The sequence below is a fragment of the Mytilus galloprovincialis genome, chromosome 8 (assembly GCF_965363235.1).
Source record: "Mytilus galloprovincialis chromosome 8, xbMytGall1.hap1.1, whole genome shotgun sequence".
Lineage (NCBI taxonomy): Eukaryota > Metazoa > Mollusca > Bivalvia > Mytilida > Mytilidae > Mytilus > Mytilus galloprovincialis.
Genome location: NC_134845.1, coordinates 19213203 through 19239068, shown reverse-complemented (window position 1 = coordinate 19239068; position 25866 = coordinate 19213203). Strand labels below are relative to the sequence as shown.

The window sequence follows — 25866 nt, the reverse complement described above, 5'->3', positions numbered from 1 at the left end:
CGGAAGTGAACTTCGTTTTAGTAAACAGTATCATTTTGCAGAACATTATAGTCGTAAATACTTGTATTTTGTAAAACATACAGGCAACAAATGTCAAAAAATTTGAATGAAATGCGTATTTAACCTTTAATATACGCAAAAACCCAAAACTTATTTTTCTGTGACAACTTCCGGCCAAATTCAAAATGGCTTCCAAAGTTTACAGTGAAAAAACAACAATACGAACTCATAAAACAGTGAAAAGTTTTACTGTTCCAGATTTATTATACTGACTTTATGAGTTAATTATATTTTCCTTGTTTTTTTATAACTTTTTCTTTCTGCTTAATAAATCATAAAAGACCTGTTTCTGCAAAAAATCGTATACCTGAATCTCAAACGTGCAGACGGGCACATGAAAAAACTTTGTAACTGGTAAAATGCCATTTACAAACTGATGTAAGTGAAAAACGAATGTTTCGTAAAGTGAATTAAAAGACACTTATTTTGAAAATATGTGATACAGTTGCAAAATGGTTAGTTCTAATGGATGAGCAATCTTTGAATGAACTCCTTGAATGTTCAGTCTGTCTGGACAGACTTGACCATACAAGCAAGGTTCTTCCTTGCCAACATACATTTTGTAGAAGATGTCTTGAAGAAATTGTCAGCACAAAAGGAGAACTTCGCTGTCCTGAATGTAGATATCTTGTAGAAATTAGAGTTGAAGAGCTTCCTTCAAATATTCTTTTGATAAGACTGCTTGAAGGTATTAAAACTAAAACATGTACGGAAAGATCAAGATCTCCAGGCAGATACACAAATGATGAATTGTCTCCTGGTTCAGCAACTGACAGACATTCAAAACAGGTATAAAAGAATATATCACCAGTCATTAATGTGAAGGATAAAATACATAGAACATGTAAATTCTTTTTGTTCCTACTACATGTACTATTGCAATTGGTGTTCAACTTTATGTAGGATTTTATATTTCTAATAAAAAGATTAAAAATCATATATCCCTTTGGGTCAAATCATGAAATCAGCTGTACAAAAGACAAGGAAGTTATTAATCTTTACAAAAATTTTACTAATCCACCACAAAAAATTATCCTGTTTTAATGCTTATCTTGTTGATAACACTGTGGAGTACTTGTTTAGACCTGCAGACACTGTGAAGCTTGTCAAAAGACAAAAGAAATCACAACACATTTTGTTTGAAATTCAATACTGACAATAGTGAATGAAAATTTAAATAGAGATTGGTGTATGATTTTGAAAACCTATTGAATTTAGTACATGTACATGTATTGTATATTAGGATGACAGATATCAATTATTGTTGATTACATGATAATTACCTGAGATTGCAATTGTTGATTGTTGACATAAGTTGGTGATTTCTGGCAATTAAGAAATAAAAAAGACTGACTGGTATACAAAGCCATACAATGATTAACATGATTAATGCTAACTTATCTTAATACCATGAACATTATGGGCAGAATCAATTTGCGCCAATTGCAGTTTTAAAAAGGTATTAATTGCGCCACTCTCTTTTATTTTGATGGTATTAATTGCGCCAATAAATGAAATGAAATTGCGCCACATTTACCTGCTAATATTTTTTACCTATATCATACCTTTACATGTTTTACCTATATCAAGACAAGAGAAGACAAATACTTTATTAAAGTCTCGCCACTTGTTACATATAAAATATACAGCTTTTTAAAACACAAGTTAACAACAAGAGCCACTCTATAAAGAGTTTTGAGAGACTATAAAACAATTTTTTCTTAAAATTATAATGCAAATACAAGTCAACTATCACGAGTATAAAATACATTTTCGCTTTATTAAAATTTCATAGCAGATTTGGCAGTATAGAATACAATATTTTCATTTGTAAAAAGAAATATAATTTTTTTCATTATCAGTGTCCAGAAATTAGAACGTCAAATTTTGAGAACTGCGTGTAAAAGAAAAGCAACCAATGTGTTGTCAGAGCGACCTTCAAAAATAATGAGTTCAGAGATCTTCAAAATTGAAGAAGAAAATTTACAAAAGAAAGATTTAGAATATGTGTGTCAGTCTATGCATATGAGAGAAGAAAACTGCGTCCGGCTTAATCTAAAAATCGAGCAGAATTTCACAGAATATTGGATGATATTGGTGTTGTTACAAACAAAGATGATGACTGTGTATTGTGTAACGATCAAGAAAGCGGTATAATTTTATTAGGATGCGAGGATAATTTGAAATTTCAGTGTACAATGTCAGAGGATTTTTTTGCTGTTGGTACCTAGTCAATCATTTAGTTGTTATATATAAATAAAAATATATAGAATTGGCGCAATTAGATGATTATTTTATTGGCGCAAATGATACCTATAGTTTTGAAAATTATGTGGCGCAAAAGAGGTATTGGCGCAATTAAGTTGTGGCGCAAATGAGTTACTTTTTGGCGCAAAAAGATATCGCCCAACATTATAAACACTCAGACTGATAATAGTTATAAAAACAATGATTTTTATGAATTGTAAGAAAAAATATAACTTTTTGAATACATGTTGTTAACATGTTGAACCATATTAACCTTTGTTAACCTTTAAACAAAGAAAACATGTTTGTAGAAAGGACTTTAATTGTTCATGTTGTTTACATTGTACAATTTAATGATATATAACACATTTAATTTTGGAAAACACAGAGATAGATCTTCATCACATCTTAATAATAGAAAGTTTGCTATGCTTTTAAAGTTGAAAAGCAAAAAAGGAAATCTAATAAATCTCAGAATATAATCACATGCAAACTTTTAACATCCCTTTCTGAAAATAGAGTTAAGGAACTAAAGAATGAGTAAACCTGTATGGATCATCTAAATAATTTGACGTATAAACTATGTAATGTAGTTATAACATGTATAAGGTGCATGTACACTCAGTATAATTAGAAAAAAAAATAAAGGTTTAACTTTAAGTCTTAAAAGCATGGATTAGTTTAACCTACTGGCAATTGAATACCAATGAATATATTGTGAAACTGTATCTAAAAAGTTTCTGCATTAACATTAACATTTACATAAATATCTATGATTTCAGTCTGTTGGAAAGCTGCCATGTGCTAAAGCATTGTACAATTATGAAGGAAAAGATTCCAAGTAAGTAAAGTAGTCTTGGTTGGTGACCTTTTGCTACATTGAAGACCTGCTGTTGTTTTTTTCTATGGTCGGGTTGTTGTCTCTTTGGCACATTCCCCATTTCCATTCTCAATTTTATGGTAGTTAGATTGATGGATTGAGAGATGACATAAACATTGGTTTTAGTGGCAGTTTCAGTGTTCTTAAATGTTGAATATTCATTATTTACATTTATAAATAATATAGACATGATAGAATTTGTTTTGTTTGATGAATCTCTGAAAAAAAACCTACAGAACAGAAATTTTAATGTAAGGTGTTAAAAAAATGTTTCCCTTCTTATAAAAAAGAAGATGTGGTATGATTGCCAATGAGACAACTATCCACAAAAGACCAAAATGACAGACATTAACAACTATAGGTCACTGTAAGGCCTTCAACAATGAGCAAAGCCCATAGCACATAGTCAGCTATAAAAGGCCCAGATTAGACAATGTAAAACAATTCAAACGAGAAAACTAACGGCCTTATTTATAAAAGTATAAAAAAATGAACGAATAACAAATATGTAACACATAAGCAAACGACAACCTTTAGTTCTTCTGTACTTATTTTCATTGTAAAGAGTTGAAAACTGTTGTATAACCAAATTTTTTGTTTGAAAAAGAAATGATTTATTCAATTTAATGATGTAATTGGTTGGTAATATAGATGCTTTCAAAATAAATTTAGGATGTTAACAATAAACCATTTATTAAACAGATTATCCTAATTTCACTGTTAACCTCAGATGACCTGAACTGAACTAGATAAGTTGAATAGTTTGTTTGTCAGGTCCATTTCACTTTGACATTAAGCATGTTTATGTAACAGTGTTAAAAAAACAAATTTATGTTTTAGTTCCATTTTTCACATTTTATTATTTGTTCTTTTTAGTGACTTGTCATTCAGGAAAGGTGATATTATTATTCTAAAGAAACAGGTTGACGACAATTGGTTTCATGGAGAATTCAACTCCCACCATGGTGTTTTTCCTGCTTCATATGTACAGGTATTATATATTAAGAAGAAACAGGACCAAAGAAACATTGTTTATTTTATCTTAAAAGACACATGAAAGAGAGGACCCCCAAATCACAGAAGGAACTACAATTCATTACATGAAAATGTATTTCTTTGAAGTGTATGGTTTAATCAAATTTTATCACAATTACATCATCTTTTTTGTTGCAAAAAATACTCATAGATCAGGAATTTTTTAGTATAAATTCTGATCAATATCTAGTTTGTCAGAAAGGTGACCATGATAAGTAGGGTTTAAAGTTTGATAATATTTGTTTTCCCCTAATAGAATATAGAATACACTATTGTAAAAAATACCTTTCCACTAATAGCTTGCATCCGTTTCATTTGGAATCTGGACAGGTGTCTCATTGACAATCATACCACATCTCTTTTTTTGTATTATGATTTTTAATTGGTAGAAATGTCATAATAATTTCTATATAACTGGTTGCATTGATACATTTTAGAGAAGATATGGTTATTATGTTGTCAGAACATTTACTGAATACAAAGTATAGACACCATCAGCAGAAGATTTTCAATATGTGTAATTTACTTGCAGGTTCTTGTACAACTCACATCCAATGTTCCCCAGTGCAAGACTTTATATGACTTTGAAATGAAAGATGAAAGTGATAAGAAAGATTGTCTTTTCTTTAAAAAGGTAACTGTTAAATATTAAAAATGCCTTAAATATGTAAAAGGGGAATAGGTGGTATTTCAATCCCATGCAATTGAAGACTGGTGCATATCATACAATGATAAGGATGAAAAATAACACAGACAAAATGTAGGTGCAATGTGAACTTACAGTGAGGTGCTCTATATATGATAACATGACATATTTATGCTGCCTTGAAAAATATTATTATTGGAAGTGATATTTGATTTAGTGCCTCTGAAAAAAAGAAAAAATAACTTGGTTACCATACTAATGCCCAAATAGATTGTCAAAGAAATGGCTATCAGTCAAAAAGATATGTCTGTTTCATTATTTCAAATTGACAGTTTGTTACATGGATTTTTCTAGCATTCCACAGGGTCCTGTTTTCGGACCCATTCCCAACGGCAAAAACCCTACATTTTTCCCAATTTTGGGATTAAAATTCCCAAATGATCACAAAATTTATTTTCATCTTTATTATTCATGACAATGATGTTTATTTTATTCAACAGCTATCTTTATGTCAAAAATCGTCAACAAGTAATGTGTAAATCCAAGTTGAAACATATTGAATGACAAACAACATTTGACAAACAATGGCTGCCATAAATAAACAGGAAGTGTGGGAAAATACTAAAACCAGATCAAATCCGGAAACGAACAAGTATATAATTCCGGGTTTGTCAATCAAATACAGTTAATAAAAAATGAAAAGAACCAAACATGTGACAGCTATCATAGCAACACTAAAATTGAAAAGTAAAAGATATATATAAAAGAAAATAGAAACAGGATATATTTTATACAGAACTCAAAATATTTTAGTTCACAAATTCTTATGTCAAAATAAAAAAAAATAACAATCCTTTAAAAAGTTAGAACTCATTATTTTGATACTCAAATAAACTTTAATGCCATGTTGTTATATTTAAAAACAAATTTAATGAACTAAACACACTAAAACTAACATCTGGTATATTGGTTGTTTTTCCCAATTTCATTGAAAACTGCGCTAAAAAATTCCCAAAACTGGCCAGGGTCCTTTTCCCCAAAATACCCAGATAAACCCCTGTTGTTAGAAGACCTTCTTTAACAGGTTTATAAAAAAGTTTTAAAGGAATTACCGATAAGCTTGTTCTTCATCATTTGGCATATCTTTTTTTTTATCAAACTATATTTCATGAATCAAATCCTGATGCTTGCTTTTCAGGTTTCAAAATGACCTCTTTTTGTTAGGCAAAAAGAGCAAATGACTGTTTATTGAACATTTTTTGGGATACGATTGCTTTCAAGCAATCTGTAGACTTTTACCATTGACTTAGGGCCATGCCCTCACTTCAACCGTTTTATTCTAAACATTAAGGAACATCTCAGATTCTAAAGATTGTCTTGCTTTAAAAGGTAAAAACAAACAAAAGGATTGAATTTAAACAACTTTCCTTTAATGTTCTTCACATTATCTTCATGTTTCAATATTTCCCTTGACCTATATGCATGTTTTTAACAACACAGAAAATCAGAATCTAGCAGTATTTATATTTAGTGTTTTTGTAAATTTAGAAACACGTCAGAGAGAATTCCCCAGTTTTGATAAAATGTGAGAGTTCTCGGATTTCCTATAAATCTATTTCTGTCATATAAGAACTGAAGTGGAGTTTTTCTTATATGTCACCGTTATGAAACTGATATTTGATATTGTACTTTCATAAAGAAATGGAGAACCATCTAGGTCGTTTAATTAACATTTTAATATACGTTCTTGCTACAAATCACAAGTCTAGGGTTTATTTAGGTAATTATGGGCATGCGTATGGTTTTCTTGACTTCAAGGGGTATCAGATTGAATGGTTGCTCTGGATTCCCCACTCCATTGATTTATTTGAAACTCATGAGATGTTTTCTATGTCTGTCTGCTATTGAGGGTTATTGTTGTTGCATAATTTTAAATCATATGCATCATTTAAATTAAAATAAAGGTAGTCCACATCGTAAAGGTGTAACTAGAACACCCCTTGAGCAGAAATGAAGTCTTCCATATTTTCGTTTCGAGTTGTCTCCCTTCCGTAAGTAACTTCCTTCAATTCTGAATCAAAATACTATACGACACGTTGAGAAAAATTAACTTGTTCTGTCAATAAACATCGTATAATATTAAAACGATCGCAATTTAAACAGAGGATTGTGAACGGAAAGAAGTCATGCCCTCTGACCCAAAGGAAATTAAATGTTTAAAGAGTTAGGAATAGGATTTCTCCTAGAATTAACGTAGGAAAATAGGTGATAAGATAAGAAGTGAAATACCTTCTCTCACTCTCAGTGACTGCTGTGGAAAGTAAACTCGGAATTGATAGTACACAAACAAAACACAATAAGTACATTGGTCATACACTTGTATGGAGGATTGGCTATTTTTAAAGTTGAGTAACTACTGTAAATTCAGAAATTATTGCGATGTTTTTATTATTGTGAAAAATGCGACAGGGTTATAATCTCAATAATTTAAACTCACATTTTGAAATATTTTATATGAATTATACAGGTTTTTTGTTCATGTCGCAAAAATTAAAATCGCATTATAGTCTAAAATGATAAAATCGCAATAATAAATGCACGCAATAATTTCTGAATTTACAGTATTCAGATTACATGTACATAAATTACATTTTACATGTGCAGTTGAATTGGTTTTGAAAATAGTAATATCCAACTGTACATGTATCAATGAAAACAATGGCAATCATATCCCTCAGAGCAATCATGCTCTTTGATTTATATTTATTTGCTTGTTTTTGACAGGATGAAACCATAACGGTATTAAAAAAGGTGGATGATAATTGGTTGGAGGGAAGAAAAGGTGAAAAGATAGGAATATTTCCTGTCTCTTTTGTTGATGTAAGTATTGTATTATGATTCCAGCAATCCTTTATTTTCTCAAATGCTGTCCCAAATGATGTAAATGTGGGTTAGAGACAGTTTCTACTATTAAAAGAGAATTATGGGAAAATGAATAAAGAAGCTATGATACATTTTTAAAAGAACAAAAATATGCACTACATTTTTGTACAAAGTCAAAATATTGAACAAAAAGACTTGAATTAAATTTTATTGTCATTAGCCTTTTCATTTTCTGCCATATATTTGTATGAGCATCACACATGGGTGTCAGGAATGTGTAAAAGACACACCTATTACAAGCAACTCACCATATAACAAGTTGATGGAGGATTTCAATGTAAATACCTTGATACTGTTCTCTGTATGTTATTAGTCTAGATCTGCAATGTAGATAAGTTTTGTTTATTTTCAGATGAATGATGCTGCAAGGTCTCTAATTAATTCTCAATCAAAGTAAGTCTGTCTATGGGCTGTTAGTATGTAGATATTGTTGTTTAGGTAAACCAAAGTTGATCATTTCTTGAACCAAAAGACAAGATAAGTTTTCACATCAGGATAAATTTTTCATTTTAAAAATGTATTCATGGAACACTAACACGCATGCCTGATAATACAGATTAAAAATTCAGATATAATATTCCTTGTCGATATTTAAATGTTTTGTAAATAAAACACACAAATATACATATGACTGTCATATGTGTTTTAAGTAATACATAGAAATGACAAAAGAAACATTTTATGTGAAAAAGACAATCAGCTTTGTTTGAACTCATTGTGAATCATTATTAGAGTACCGTAATCAAACATATTACAGTTAAAGTTAATAACATAACTAGGAAGTCGTCTTTAACTTAATTAAAATGTAACATTTACCATGATTTTCAAACCCATATAATATTTAATGCCCCTTTACATTGGAATAACTTTCAGGTATTCATGAAATATAAATACTGTGTAACTATAAACATATAAAGTCAACTTCATTTATTTAAAGTTTTGAAGTGCTTGTTCAAACTGGCAGACATTGGTTATTTACAAAATGCTTTTTACAAACAAGAATTTGTGGGTACCAATTTTCGTGGATTAAAGAAAAATGCATTTTCATTGATATTAGATTTTATGGTTTTGCTTAAGTCTGCATACATTTCTATAGAAGAATTAAAGCTTCGTTGAACACTTACAATCTTGGTTCCTTTATACCCACGAAATCCGTAAAATTGGTTTCAGACAAAAATACTAATAAATCGACACAGTATGTTAGGATAAGTTTGAGAAGGAGTTGACTATGCATATTATAAATATCTGATTTCTGTATAATCATAAGTGTTTAATGTTGAATTATTGAGTACCAGTTTTCAGGGTCTGATTGGGGATAAAAAGTTAGTCACTTGTTTGGAAAGTGTTACTTCATTCTTCAAAAGCTTAACGTTAAGTCTAAATTTTAAAGTATTTTCGTAAAGAAAATCAATACTGATCTATCTTTGCACAAGCATTGCATATTTGAAATGATGGTATTGAGGCATACTAGGTATCGGTTTGAAATTTTAACTTTAAAACCACCATGAATGGAAATTTTAGCATCACATGCTTAATTACAAAAAATTGTAATTTTAAGTGAATTGAAACAAGAAATTTGCGTGTCTCCATTTCATTTTATTGTTGTTTTACTAGTGTTAGTTTCCTTGAAAACTGGTTTCCATTAGTAGAATTGATTTTAACAATATATATATATATATATTAAGTGTTGTATAATATCAATATTTGTATTTATGTTTGTATTTCTTGTGATCTTTGCTAGCTATATATATAGGTTGTATGATTTTCTGTTTTTAACATTCGTTTTCAGTCCTTCCTTGCATGCTGGTAATTTAATTTTGCATGATCAAGGTTCTGGGGATGGAGTGCCACATTCCTCTCCCCTTTCTTCTTTGGGTACTCAAATGCCACAACAGAAGCGGCATTCATATACAGCATCTCCTCAGAAATCATCAACGGCAGCTAGTCAGCATAATAGAAGGTAACAACTGTCAATAATGTGTGTTTTTATTTGATTTCCTCAGAAATCTCTTACGACAGCTAGTCAGCATAATAGAAGGTAACGATTGTTGATAGTGTGTTTTATTTGATTACTATTGAAAATAAAAAGTACAACACAGATCTTTATTTTTTAACCTCCCTCCTTTTCTAGCTTCATAACCAATGATACCTGTGGCAACTTCTTTTTCCTTCTTTTAATCCTCCCTTTGGTGAATTGGAAAAAAAACTTGTGGCTTTGAAAGTCTACAAATACAATTAGGGATGTAAATATATATGATATTAACCCCCAGGTTAACAATTTTACATCTGTATTAAGGCAAATGTTGCCCCTTGAAGAAAGTGCATGATCTTATGAACACTCATGCTGGAAAAACAAAAAAAATATCATTTACTGCTTTTTATGCTGACATTTTAAACCTTTTGCTCTGATACAGATATATAACAATGACTTGGTACCAAGTTTAATTTGATATTGTATGACAAAAACCCAAAACATGCTACCATTGTTGAGTGTATTTTCTCTAAAGCATGTGTTAATAGTATGAGTTATTTCCCTTTTATAAACTGCATTTATTGATTTTGTCGTGGTATGTGCTTCCTGCAGTATCAAAAATGTTGGTTTATTGTTATTTTTTACTGTCACAAGGAAATGTAATCATGTATTAAACAGAGTATGTAAAATTTAAGACATGTATGCAGTACATGTTTAAACATTTTTATATTGAATCCTTTTTTTTTCTTCGATTCTCTTTTGAGTATTCTTTGAATAAAGCTGAAGGACGCCTCCAGGTGCGGGAATTTCCCTTTTGGAGATCTTCTGCTGTTGTCTGCTCTATGGTCGGGTTGTTGTCTCTTTGGCACATTCCCCATTTCCATTCTCAATTTTATTTGAATTATAATTAATTAAATATTAACTTATTACATTTTGAAAGCAAGCAAAATAAGAAACAATAGAATGCACTGATAGATTTAAATTTTATTATATTAGCCTTCTTATTGTAAGAAATAATTAATGAAAAAAAATCAATTGAGTAAGTGCCTCAGCATCACTGCTCCTATGTTTCCAAATTGAATATTTGTCAAATCAAAGAATTCCAAATGAAATTTTTTTCCCAGATAAGTACTTTCATCTGCCATTACTTCAGATTTCAATATGAGCCAAAGCTTTCTTATTTTTTGGAAAATTGATTCTTAAATAAGTAATATCCCTTTTTAAAGGTTTCATTTGTCCATTTACATTACATGTTTTAAGAAGACCATTTTGAAATTTCACTTTTATTTCAGATCTCTAGAGTTAAGCAGCAGTGGGAATTTGGTAATTGTACCATCTCCTCACCTTCCCAGTAGGTCAAGGTCACCTCCGCCAGTACCAGTCCATAATAGTCAGTCAGCTACCTCAGCTCTTAAAACCTCTGTTTTATCTAGTAAATCTTCTGTGACCAGTAGAAACTCATCATCCACAGCTAGCAAACCTTCATCCTCCACAGGGAGTAAACTTAATTCAGCATTTCAGGTAAATATTTTGGTTTGATATAATTAATGTGGGGTTAAAGCTTAATTTTGGGCTTTCTAAGTACAAAATCTATATTGGTTCAAAGTATGGAATGCTTGATTAAAACTATCTTATTATGCCCCACCTACGATAGTAGAGGGGCATTATGTTTTCTGGTCTGTGCGTCCGTTCGTTCGTCCGTCTGTCCTGCTTCATGTTAAAGTTTTTGGTCAAGGTGGTTTTTGATGAAGTTGAAGTCCAATCGACTTCAAACTTAGTATACATGTTACCTATGATATGATCTTTCTAATTTTAATGCCAAATTAGAGGGTTTACCCCAATTTCACGGTCCACTGAACATAGAAAATGATAGTGCGAGTGGGGCATTCGTGTACTGGGGACACATTCTTGTTTTTAACTTAGTTTAAACTTATTTTATTTGCTAATTTAAAGATAAATGATCATATTTCAGAAGTCTTCTCCATAGTTCTAAACCTAATGACAGGGCTTTCAAATCATACAATCATCCATATGGTTTTTTTGCCACCACACCATGTTGCCACTTTAATTAATGTTTTATCATTTCTTTCTATAATTTTCAATGTTAGTGCAAATAATATAAAGTCCATATCTTGAATACATATTGAAGAAAAACCAATAGTCAATATTGTGGACTAATTATTTTTTTTGGGAGAATACCGATTTTCATGGATTTCTTGGGTATAGAGAAATACCAATTTAAAGTTAAAACGTAGTACAAAAAATTTCTATATGCAGGTTGTAGCAAAATTACGGAATCAACATAATTTATAGGGCTAAATATTTAATAAGCCTGAAAATTTACCTGTTCCTATTAAAAAAAAAACAGTTGAATTCTTTCAGGAACCTGGAACTTCTAGAAAGTTTGACAATTCAACAGAAGCACAGACAGGACCAGCAATAGTAGATGCCTCTAAAATTTCTGGTATTAATAGTCCTGTGTAAGTACTAGTTTAAGTATATTCTTCAATGATCAAGCAAATATTTTAAAGTTCTAAAGAGTTTTAGTTGGTATTTTGTTAGTTGGAAAGACTAATCAATCCATTGGTCTTGTGGTAGCTTGCTTGCCTAAAGTATAGGAGGTTTGGGTTCAACATATGAATGTTTGACATCATAGTCCTTTTATAACAGGTCACTGGTGGATCCTTGTCTCATTTGTATTCATACCACAAACATTTTTAAATTGGGTTGTGGTTTTTATACGACCGCAAAATTTGAAAAAAATTTCGTCGTATATTGCTATCACGTTGGCGTCGTCGTCTGCGTCGTCGTCCGAATACTTTTAGTTTTCGCACTCTAACTTTAGTAAAAGTGAATGGAAATCTATGAAATTTTAACACAAGGTTTATGACCACAAAAGGAAGGTTGGTATTGATTTTGGGAGTTTTGGTCCCAACATTTTAGGAATTAGGGGCCAAAAAAGGCCCAAATAAGCATTTTCTTGGTTTTCGTACTATAACTTTAGTTTAAGTTAATAGAAATCTATGAAATTTTGACACAAGGTTTATGACCACAAAAGAACGGTTGGGATTGATTTTGGGAGTTTTGGTTTCAACAGTTTAGGAATTAGGGACCAAAAAAGGGCCCAAATAAGCATTATTCTTGGTTTTTCGCACAATAACTTTAGTTTAAGTAAATAGAAATCAATGAAATTTAAACACAATGTTAATGACTACAAAAGGAAGGTTGGTATTGATTTTGGGAGTTTTGGTCCCAGCAGAATAAGGGGCCCAAAGGGTCCAAAATTAAACTTTGTTTGATTTCATCAAAATTGAATAATTGGGGTTCTTTGATATGCCGAATCTAACTGTCATGACTGTGTATGTAGATTCTTAACTTTTGGTCCCGTTTTCAAATTGGTCTACATTAAGGTCCAAAGGGTCCAAAATTAAACTTAGTTTGATTTTGACAAAAAATGAATCAGTTAGGTTCTTTGATATACTGAATCTAAAAATGTACTTAGATTCTTGATTATTGGCCCAGTTTTCAAGTTGGTCCAAATCGGGGTCCAAAATTAAACTTTGTTTGATTTCATCAAAAATTGAATAAATGGGGTTCTTTAATATACCAAATCTAACTGTGTATGTAGATTCTTCATTTTTGGTCCTGTTTTCAAATTGGTCTACACTAAAGTCCAAAGGGTCCAAAATTAAACTTAGTCTGATTTTAACAAAAATTGAAATCTTGGGGTTCTTTGATATGCTGAATCCAAAAATGTACTTAGATTTTTTATTATGGGCCCAGTTTTCAAGTTGGTCCAAATCAGGATCTAAAATTATTATATTAAGTATTGTGCAATAGCAAGTCTTTTCAATTGCACAGTATTGCGCAATGGCAAGAAATATCTAATTGCACAATATTGTGAAATAGCAATTTTTTTTTTAATTAGAGTTATCTTTCTTTGTCCAGAATAGTAAGCAAGAAATATCTAATTGCAAAATATTGTGCAATAGCAAGATTTTTTTTTAATTGGAGTTATCTTTCTTTGTCCAGAATCAACTTAAATCTTTGTTATATACAATATACAATGTATATTCACTTTTTACTACCAACTGATAAATTAAAATAATCTTTACCATTCAGTGATAACAAGCAGTTTTTTTACATCTTAATATTTTATGATGTATTTAAATGAGTAGTTATTGTTGCAAACTCCATTAGAAATTTTAATTGAGATTAGTTTTGGAATAAAGGAAAGGGGGATGTGATTAAAAAAATTGGGTTCAATTTTTCTCATTTGAAATTTCATAAATAAAAAAGAAAATTTCTCCAAACATTTTTTTGAGAGGATTAGTATTCAACAGCATAGTGAATTGCTCTAAGAGAAATCAAAAATTTTAAGTTCATTAGAACACATTCATTCTGTGTCAGAAACCTATGCTGTGTCAACTATTTAATCACAATCCAAATTTAGAGCTGAATCCAGCTTGAATGTTGTGTCCATACTTGCCCCAACCGTTCAGGGTTCAACCTCTGTGGTCGTATAAAGCTACGCCCTGCGGAGCATCTGGTTTTTTTTGCTGTTAACCTTAGTTAGTTTAAACATAATTATTTATAGTGGATTGGGAAACAAGTTTTGCAACTTATATTAATCCCTTTCACTTTGCGGGTGCGAGTGCTGCCTTGTAGCGGCATTAGCCTGCTCTTTTTCGAAATCTACAAGTGTGTTTTTAACGTGCAAGAGATATGGCTCTCTCTTAACACGGGTCAGCCATTTATGGTCCCCTTCTGATGGACTATCATCGTTCCCTCAAGACCATACTCGCAAATGGTGTCAAGGGTTAGCCGAAAATTCAGTCCCTGAAATTTTCATCCAAGACAGAAATCGAACCAGGAACCTTTGTGTTATTAGTCAGATGCACTAACCACTACACCACGGTTGTTTACCTGCATGAAGCATTTAGGAAATATTTGTTTGCTCTCAGTAATGATAATGTGCCCATAAGGGGTTACATGTCTTTGCACAGTCTTCTTTTTGAAACCAGAGCATATATGCTAAATAGCTCAGTGTCTTAGTATTGATATCAAGGATAATTTTTTTTTTATTAAATTTTGTAGATATACAGCATTATTTAATTATAAACCCCACAGAGAGGATGAAATAGAACTGAGGAAGGGAGATTATTACACTGTGTGTGATAAATGTCAAGATGGGTGGTTTAGAGGACAGTGTTTAAAGACGGGAAAACCTGGTGTTTTTCCTGGCAATTATGTTCAAATGGTCAGGTAATGTATTAGACTTTTGAGTATTTTATTTGTAGTACTATTAACTTAGATTGAAAGTTATACTGTAGAAAGTATGACATATTTTGCATTGGAGTTATTTCCCTTGGGCTCTTATATCGGAGGACAAAGATGATAATTTTCTTATTTCGTCTTACCAAGTTTAAACATTTGATACAAGGGAATCGGATAAGAGATTCTTACTGGCTTATTCTTTTTCAATAAGTGTATAAGATTTTTTTTAAATATTGATTTTCACCTGAAATTGATTGAGAAATCTGAAAATAAATCCCTCTTTTCATTTTATTTTGATCTTTTTTTCAGGTTACCAAGTGCATTTCTTCCTGTCAGTGGTAATGTGATGAACATTCATTCAAAAGGAAGCCATTCTCTGGCGTCATCGTCGTCAGCTCCTGCTGTAACTACTTTGTCAGGTCACAGAACAAGTACATCACCAATCAGGCCAGGGTCTACACCATCACTTCAGAATTCATCATCACAGCAAGCAGAGTCATCTTCTGGTCCCCCTCCCATTACACCAAGAAGCTCAAAATCATTAGCCAAACTTTCATCATCAGCACCATCACGATCAGCAGCTAACAGTAAAACCTCATCTCATTCTTCAGCTAGTAACAAATCGTCAGCGACAAAATCAACAAATTCTGGATCATCGTCACCTAGATCAGCTTCTAGTAGATCATCATCATCATCATCACTGAAGCCAGCAGACAGCAGTGGAACAAAAGCGAAATCCCCACACCGCCACACCAATCATAATGGTCCAACAGTAGGTATTGAAGGTCATCTTGACCTTAGTGTGACCTCAGGACATTCCAGTCATCGTACATCTAGCTCAAAACAAGTTGTTTACAGAAAGCCTAATGCTGTTGGGATGCCACAAGTAACGTCTGCCTCCTCAAATATTACACCACCTAATGTTGTGGCTGGGGCAACAGGTGAAATACCTGGGATCAAGGATAATAAGGTTTGTATATCATACTTTTATTTTATAAGTTTTTGTTTAGGATAAGTAATTTAATAGATTTCTAGATCAACACTTTCATATTTTAAAAATTCCCATTTTTTTAGCTTCATATGTTGATGCTACTTCATGAAAGAATGGTGTAAGATTGGGTTAGACCAAAAAGGCAATCCCAGTAAAAAACTCTTTCAATATGCAATTTTATGTCCAAGTATAGCATAATATCATTCTGATTTTAGGAAAACATCTGGCGTTCTTCAGTCGGGGAAATTAAACATGAGCAGTCAAGTTTGTTCTACGTTTGTAAACAATATTCCTGTTATTGTGTATACAGTTTGATTGCAATTATTTTTTGTTTAAATCAGAATGCTTCATCATGATAAATGTATTATTCTGTTTGGTTATTTTAAGATTTCAGATACTATAGTATATAAACAGCCCTTCTTTCCAGTGTTTTTGATTTGAATTTTTTTGATTATTTATAAATAGAAGGACAAGAAAGAAAAGGAAAAACTAAGTCTGGTAAAAAGACTGACCTCTGGTAAGAGCAAGAAATCAAAATCCCCTGGACTTGAAAGTGATGGGTCTGGTACTGAGAGTATTGGTAATCATGTCAGGTAAGTGTCTAGTTTAGAGAAATTCTTTATATCCATTTTCCAGATAACAGCTGATGCATATATTAAAATTATGTTTTGGTCAAATTTTTGTTATGCCTGCAATTCTCTGTAAAACTTGACTTGATGGGAACCCATGGTCTAAGGATTTGTTGCAGCATGTCATTTAAATTTGATAAATGTTACAAAACAATTCCATATTATATCTTTCACCAGATTTTAATGATCCATTTTATTACTCATGGAATTATTACTGTAGGAAAACTAGTGGAATCATGCCAAAACTGGTAAAGTAATTGAGAGAGGCATTCGACAACATTAAATGGTAGTTCTAGTTAATTCAAAATGTTTGTAGTTAGATGCATCTCTGTTTTTTCAGATCTGGGTCTTGTCCAGCAGATAGTAATAGTCTGTTTGGAGCAGAGGGAAGTCAGCATATGAAAACTGGTTCCTTTGATTCTACTGTTCCTCTTGTACCTCAGCAAAAAATAAGTAGACCAAAACCTGTAGTTAGAGAAAAGTAAGTAAAACTTTAAGACAAAATACACATTATGAAATCATTCAAAAGAAGAAGGGGATTTTTCTGTGTTATGTGAATCTAATTTGTTTCTATGAATGTAAGGCAAGTCAATAAGGTTTCAGAGAACATTTAAAGTCATATGAAACCTCAAATTAAAAAAAAATGATGCATATATGTTTTTTTATAACAAAATGGATAGTTTTCATTATTAAACTTATGTACATATGCTTTTTTTCTGAAGAAAATTCTTTAATTTGTCCACATTTAGAAGAAGTTTACTTTTTTTTAATTGCTTGCTTCCAGGAAGCAATTCGCCAACATATTTTCTGTATGCAAAGTGACCTTAACGTGACCCTTCTCGTAAAAACCTGGGGATCGCAATATGCATGGATCTGTCACTGAAATAAACTATTATCTGATTGTACATGATGAACACGTGCTAAATATCCATGCTTTTTTGTTGACTTTTTACTATAAGGTGACAATCAGTAAACTTCAGTGTCAAAACACAGCATTTAATGAGCTACCATATTTGTTAAATCATAACAGACAGAAAGAGAAAAAATTGACGATTATACGATATATTTGCGTGAAAAATTATAAAATCGTGCACAGAAGACTAAGTTTATGATATATACATGCATTGGTTCAAGAATTGGCTAATCATTATTGTTCACCCTTTACTTGTTTCATGTGACTTTAATGGATTTTGATGATGTCACATGAGACAACACACTTTGAAATGAAAGAACCACTAGGGCAATATGGTTTCACACACATCTTTATTCAGAACTTTTTTATGCCCCACCTACGATAGTAGAGGGGCATTATGTTTTCTGGTCTGTGCGTCCGTTAGTCTGTCTGTCTGTCTGTCTGTCTGTCCGTCCATCCGTTCGTTCGTCCGTCTGTCCCGCTTCAGGTTAAAGTTTTTGGTCAAGGTAGTTTTTGATGAAGTTGAAGTCCAATCAACTTGAAACTTAGTACACATGTTCCTTATGATATGATCTTTCTAATTTTAAAGCCAAATTAAACTTTTGACCCCAATTTCACGGTCCACTGAACATAGAAAATGAAAGTGCATGTTTCAGGTTAAAGTTTTTGGTCAAGGTAGTTTTTGATGAAGTTGAAGTCCAATCAACTTGAAACTTAGTACACATGTTCCCTATGATATTATCTTTCTAATTTTAATGCCTAATTATATTTTTATGCCCCACCTACGATAGTAGAGGGGCATTATGTTTTCTGGTCTGTGCGTCCGTTCGTCCATCTGTCTGTCCGTTCGTTCGTCTGTTTGTTCGTCCGTCTGTCCCGCTTCAGGTTAAAGTTTTTGGTCAAGGTAGTTTTTGATGAAGTTGAACTCCAATCAACTTGAAACTTAGTATACATGTTCCTTGTGATATGATCTTTCTAATTTTAAAGCCAAATTAAACTTTTGACCCCAATTTCACGGTCCACTGAACATAGAAAATGAAAGTGCATGTTTCAGGTTAAAGTTTTTGGTCAAGGTAGTTTTTGATGAAGTTGAAGTCCAATCAACTTGAAACTTAGTACACATGTTCCCTATGATATGATCTTTCTAATTTTAATGCCTAATTATATTTTTTATCCAATTTCACGGTCCATTGAACATGGAAAATGATAGTGCGAGTGGGGCATTCGTGTACTTTGGACACATTCTTGTTTATCCAATTTCACGATCTATTTAACATGGAAAATGATAGTGGGAGTGGGGCATCTGTGTACTTTGGACACATTCTTGTTTAAATTAAGGGATGTCTTGTTATTTGGTATCCGTCTCATTGATTAATATCTGGAATCTGGTTTAATTCTTTGAACATCATATGAGAATTCTCATTTAAAATATAAGCTGCATGGGATGGATATCAACCTTATGCAAATAAATATCAAATAAACTCATCATAGATACCAGGACTAAATTTAGTATATACGCCAGACGCGAGTTTCATCTACAAAAGACTCATCAGTGACGCTTGAATCCAAAAAAGTTAAAAAGGCCAAATAAAGTACGAAGTTGAAAAGCATTGAGAACCAAAATTCCTAAAAGTTTTGCCAAATACAGCTAAGGTAAACTATGCATGAGGTAGAAAAGCTTTAGTATTTCAATACATAGATATTATTTCTCTACAGAAAAATTGAAACTGTTTGAAAACTGTGTTGGTATAAGAACCGTACAAAACAAATTCCTTTTTCCGCAATTAATCAAAGTCCAATACATGTCATGATTCCGCGCACTTCCTTAAGGTCAACTTCTATCTGAAGCAGCTCATATATTTAAATTTATTTTTCTGCTTGTAAAGTTAGATATACCATGTTTTACAGATACAGGTGTGTTGTTCCTTATCCACCTCAGAGTGATGTTGAACTAGAACTTAAAGTGGGAGATGTTGTTTGTGTTCACAAGAAAAGGGAAGATGGATGGTTTAAAGGAACACTTCAACGATTGGGAAAAACTGGACTTTTTCCTGGAAGTTTTGTAGAAAAATGTGAAAATGTATGAAAGTTATCATAACAGCACAATGAATGCAAGTGTTAATACATGTATGCAGTAATGTCCATGTATGTGAAATTGCTTTATGATATGATATTGTGTTAGTTCTTTAGAAGTGTTGACTAGTTTTTGTGATGTTTGAATATTTGATAGTTAAATAGTTATTGATTTTATGGTTTCATATTTTTCACAGGACAAATATTTTTTTATTAATTTGTATATAAAAAAAAAGGAACCCAATGAAAATTCCTTCCCAACTAATAAGAGTTCATAGAACAAATGGATTTGTTTTTGTTTTGAAAGTTTAAGAATGGGGTAGGTGAACCATTTTCTTCTTACAGAACATGTCAACTTCAATGTCATTTGGTCCCTGGTGGAGAGTTGTCTCATGGGCATTCATACCACATCTTTTTATTTTAATGTGTATAGAAATTCTAAAATAAAGATTTCAAACTTAAGAAAGCTCAGCTAGCAACAATAGGAGGATAGAACAAACCCCTGATAAATAAATGTTTTTCAAAACTGGTAAAACAAGATATAAAGCAATGTTGGCATTTATATCACTGTGTCAGTCAATTTTGTAAATATTACATGTTTAGTGCCACACTTATCATAATGCTGTATTAGCAGACAGTATATATTTAAACTTAGTGCTGTTACCTCACCTGAATTAAGGACTATTTGAGGTATTATCATGTGTCATCTATTCGACTATCATTTGTTTACATTCAATATCATTAATGTTATCTTATGAATGGTACCACTTTGGCATGGAAGAACTAGAAAATGGAAAAAAGGGTATCTGCTAAAATTTAGGTCTTAAAAAAAGTCTAATGAAAATTAGTTAATTACACTATTTAGTACAATCAAATTTTAAAAGTTTCATACTGACAACTTCCTGATTATTAACAGTTTCTACATGACACTTTTACTTGTCTGTTCCAGAACTGTGTATGTAAATACTTTTGACAGAAGGTGATATTTGGTAATGTTGGAAATAATATTTAAGATTGTTGCAGCAGAATAAAAATATTAATGCAATGTAATTCATCTTGCACGACAAATGCCTGTTTTGGTATAATAATTTGTTTATTTATACATGCAGGCCTATGTATTTAATTGATATTAAATTGTATATAATATTCATTTATGCCCTCTATTGTACATTTTTCAAGATGAGATTGTCAATATTATTATTGGGCTTTGACCTTTTACTTTGTTTGAGGTCATATGCAATGTTCTTGATGCATTTGAAAATTCCGAGAATGGAAAAAAGGTTGTTATGGAAAACTATTTTTTTCATGTCTATTAAAAATATTCTAAAAAAGAATGTATGCTGAATATATATATCTACATATTACTCCTTTATAACAAATTCTTCAAAATAATTTTTCGTAGATATTTGTAGGCTGTATTTTAATTATGATTGAAAAAAAAGTTACATTGAAGACCTTCTATTAATGGAGATAAATAGCAATTTTTTCAATATCCATTTATTTTATTTGATCTGAAATGTATATCATAAATTAGAGTGCAGCAATTTTGTCAATTGACTAACAAAAATATATGTATAACTTGACCTTAAATAAGACAAAGAAACAAAATGTTATAGTATAGTTTAATAACCTGTCTGTATGATATCTCTATGTGTAATTTTAGTTTAGGAAAAATATGATGTTGTATGGTAGTTGCTACTGTCTTTTGTTCATGTTTATGACAGTAATACATTTATTAATGGTTTTCACTTGTTTATTGAAGAGACAAGTGTACTCAGGATATTTTAATTCAGAAATCTATTTTCAAAAGTACAAAATAGAATTACTGTCAACTTATTTTTGTTCCTCCTAACAGAAGTTCCACTGGAAACTTTGTTATAAACAATGTCCTGTTGGAATAAATATTCTATACCATTTATTCCGTTAGGAACATTTACCGAAACAATTCCAGTGGAAATAATATTCCAAAATATTGTTTCCATTTGGAACTTATATTATGAAGAAACTTCTATTTCGTGACATTACAAATGTATAGATGTTAAAATTTCAACCAATGTATTTACTAACTGTCTGTATAAGGTGAGATGAAAACAGCAAGTTTTGTACAGTTAAACTTTGTGTAGAAACAGCTTAAATGGTGATAATATGTGCTTCCATCTGACAATTATAGGCGAAAATACATCAGTCAGTATTGTTCTGTGATATATCATGTGATATAAGTATGCCACCTGTTGTAGTCATGTGACCTTCATTGCAATTCATCCATTCTGTAGTCATGTGACCTTCATTGCAATTAATCAATGTTGTAGTCATGTGACCTTCATTGCAAATCATCCATGTTTTAGTCATGTGACCTTCATTGCAATTCATCCATGTTAAAGTCATGTGACCTTCATTGCAAATCATCCATGCTGTATTATAGGTTGTCAAAAGTTTTATTTTGTGAAATATAAGTATATTGTCATCTCAGAGACGGCATTAAAAATTTTAATGACCACAAAATTTTATGTTAAACTGCAATATATAAAATAAAAAAAATTGGTCATGTAAAGATTGATTATTTTATATGCTGAGGAATACATGTAATAAAAGTGGTATAGAAGTTAACATTTTGAAATCTATCCATAAATAATTCTTTGTGAACTATAGAAATGAATTTTCTTGAAATAAACTTATACAACGATATGTTTCTTACAGAACCATTAAAGAACATTGAAGGTCAAATACTAGTATGGCATAATCAAAGTTTACATTATCAGAGGCACACTTGAATTCCACTTATTATGTCATTGATTATGTCCTATATTCTCAAACTTGGAAACCTTGATATTTTTTTATAGGACATTATAACACTGCCACAGAAAGCTTATAAAGAAAAATTTGTCAAAAATGTACTGAATAACTGTATGCATGCTCTTTTACCTCATTTATAGAAAATGCATAATGTTCACATTGTCATAATTATTTTTTATTTCATTATGTAGATACTCTTAAGGATAACACTTGCTTTTAACTGGACAATAATACTTGACCATAGCAAACACTAAATAATACTACATATTTGAATACATGACTTAAAAAACTGAAGTCCATAATGCCATTTTCAATTCTAATTCAGACATGCAAGAATTTTTAATTATATGTATATTGTCTTACCCATTGTCAAATAAACTTGATGTTTCTTGGTTTTACATTGTATTAATAAAGGTATTTTATAGAGACAGTTATCAGTAATGAACATTTTTGAAGTAAACCTTTGTAAGAGATCCAACTTGATTTACCTTGTTCTGTGAAGTATTATACTGACTTACCAAATCATTCAAGTGAATGATTATTTTAAACAATAAAAGGATGTGATTTGACATTGTTTGTACCTAGATAGTGAATGTACCATTGTAAACTTTCCAACTTTATACAATTATGAGTAGACCTCAAATAAACAATTAGTTTATAAAAATCTTAAATTACTTTCTGGTCTTTTTATGTGATATATGGCTACTGTGTGGATCTTAAAAAAACTTAGAAGATGGTATGGATGGGAGTGTGGATCTTCTTTTCTTTAACTTTTGTTCTTCTTTATTCTATATTCTATATTCTTTTTGACTATATTCTATATTCTTTTTTTTTTTTGGTTGATTATTCTTTTTTCTTTATTCTCTTGTTCACCTATTCTATATTCTTCATATTCAATCACTCATTATTCTTTTTTTGTCCATTTTTCTCTTTTCTTTATTTTTTCCCCTTAAATCTATCTGTATAAAAACCCCTATCCCTCTTCTATGTTAAATCCAGCTTGAAATTGGACTAACATTTTAAAGTATTCCATTTTAGAAAGGCAAGTAGTCCAAGAGTGGTAAAGAAGTCATCTTTTAAATATCCTAAACACAGGTCATTCTAAATTTTAAAAAAATTAAGATTTGTATTACATTTCGGTTAAAGATATATACACAACTAGCTTAATATAATCCTATAATAATGTACAGTGTTTATAAACTTGTAGAAAATCATTTGATGTTAGATATTATTAATAGATATAACAGTTATGACAAACCCAGGCAATCAAAACAAAGTAAGATTACATCCCCTTTTTTCATATTTAGAGAAATAGTACACATAATCATAGAAAGAAAGTCATTTTTTTCTCCCAATTTGGAATCAATTGCCAATTTAATCAAAAATGCATTACAGTTTAGATAGAAGTTCAAATAATTTCAAATTCTATCTTTAATGAATATCAATTACATGTTCCCTTGTGAAATAAGTAACTAATTATGCATTTACTTTTGATAAAGGAAATTAAGTTTGACTAACCATTTAACATTAACACATGCATGCCACATAGGTTTAATGTATATTTCAGAAATATAAAAATCTATGTATCTGAAGCATGAATTCTTTTCCAATTAACTCTTAAAAAGTTATCTTGAACAAAGTGTTCATTGTGATATTAGAGGTCAGATTTGCATGTTTATGAACTCTCTAACTATAATATCTCATCTGAAGAATGGAACACCAATTTTCAACAGTTAATGCTTTATATATTGTTATATTTATGAGGTGTGTTATTAAGTACATTTGACTCATTATGTTGTAGTTTATAACTCATGTTGGTCTTGATGAAATATTTTTTAGCAATTTATTTAAAATATACATACACAAAAATGTGTATCTGAAATTTGTAAACAATAAAACAGTTAAAATATGTATTTAGATGTTTTTTTTCTATTATTGTATGCAGTTGAGGTGGAATCAAGGAAGTTGAATAGATCAATATTAAAGATATTTAAGAGAAAATGGGCCCATTCAACCTATTAAAGTATTTGCTAACACCTAATGTTTTTCTGACACAGTACCTCAACCCTAGTATTCATGGTGACTTTGGCTATATGTGGTTGAGGGAAGGAAGATTGATGAAAAAAAATGTGTGATGCTTTCTAAATATGTGATTCTTAAGTTTTTCTAGATAGATCTTAATATTTTAATACTGTTAAGACTAATTGTTCTGGTTCTGTGTTTAAATGCCATTATTGAGATTAATTGTGTAGTAAATTGGGAATTTTCACAGTGTTGATAGAGTGGAATGTGTTTTCTATACAAGAAGATTGGAACTAAATTTCTGAAGTCAAAATCACAGTTGTACATCACCTAGATGAATAAACTCATCATAGATATCAGGCCTAAATTTTGAATATACGCCAGACTCGTGTTTCGTCTACAAAAGACTCATCAGTGAAGCTTGAATCCAAAAAAGTTAAAAAGGCCAAATAAAGTACAAAGTTGAAGAGCATTGAGGACCAAAAAAGTTTTGCCAAATACAGCTAAGGTAATCAATGCCTGAGGAAGAAAAGCCTTAGTATTTCAAAAATTCAAAATTTTGTGAACTGTAAATTTATAAATATAACCATATCAATAATAATTAATGTCAGCACAAATGTGCTGACTTCTGGGCTGGTGATACCCTTGGGAAAATAAATCTCCACCAACAGTGGCATCGACCCAGTGGTAGTAAATAAACTCATCATAGATACCAGGACTAAATTTTGTACATACGCCAGACTCGTGTTTCGTCTACAAAAGACTCATCAGTGACGCTTGGATCCAAAAAAGTTAAAAAGGCCAAATAAAGTACAAAGTTGAAGAGCAAATGAGGACCAAAGTTCCTAAAAGTTTTGCCAAATACAGCTAAGGTAATCAATGCCTGAGGTACCATATCAATGATAATTCATGTCGACACAAAAGTGCTGACTACTTGGCTGGTGATACCCTCGGGGAAAATAAATCTCCATATGACTTTGGTAGTTTTAAGTGTTTACCAGTATATTGTTTTGTCTAGATTTGATGTTTCAAGAATTGTTGCAGATAATTTTGTTTGACACTTTGAGCTTAAGAACAGACTGTACATAGCTCTGCCTTTTCATCAAAAATTGAAATAAACTTTGTGCTAACATATTTTTGCATATTTTGTTGTGTCATGTGTACTATTGTTTTTGGAAAATGACGCAGTCATTGTTCCATAACTGCCGACCTGAACTTCATTACATTTCTCTGCCTACCGCGCTTGGTTTCGTATTTCCTATTTTCCATACAAACTGGAATCTGCTTGTGTTATCATTATGCATCATTGTGTAGTATTAAATCAGCCAGGACCCAGTTTACACTGGTTTTTGCTTGTATTCCACTACACTCGAACAAAGTGTTGT

At 31.1% G+C, this 25866-nt stretch overlaps 1 protein-coding gene across 2 annotated transcripts; it reads left to right on the top strand.

Moving 5' to 3' along the window:
• Window positions 1-105: 105 nt before the first annotated feature.
• Window positions 106-24372, top strand: LOC143085258 (E3 ubiquitin-protein ligase SH3RF3-like). 2 transcript variants are annotated; one of them, XM_076261504.1, is made up of 14 exons: window positions 169-849; window positions 3090-3148; window positions 4064-4178; window positions 4755-4856; window positions 7653-7748; window positions 8164-8204; window positions 9601-9771; window positions 11076-11304; window positions 12166-12263; window positions 14881-15048; window positions 15370-16030; window positions 16517-16644; window positions 17021-17161; window positions 19502-24372. In XM_076261504.1, the coding sequence occupies exons 1-14, from the start codon at window positions 526-528 to the stop codon at window positions 19677-19679; spliced, it is 2511 nt and encodes an 836-aa protein (XP_076117619.1). In that variant the 5' UTR covers window positions 169-525; the 3' UTR covers window positions 19680-24372. The 2 variants fall into 2 exon arrangements, with proteins under 2 accessions (XP_076117620.1, XP_076117619.1); XM_076261505.1 differs by lacking the exon at window positions 9601-9771 and having other exon boundaries at window positions 106-849.
• Window positions 24373-25866: the final 1494 nt, after the last annotated feature.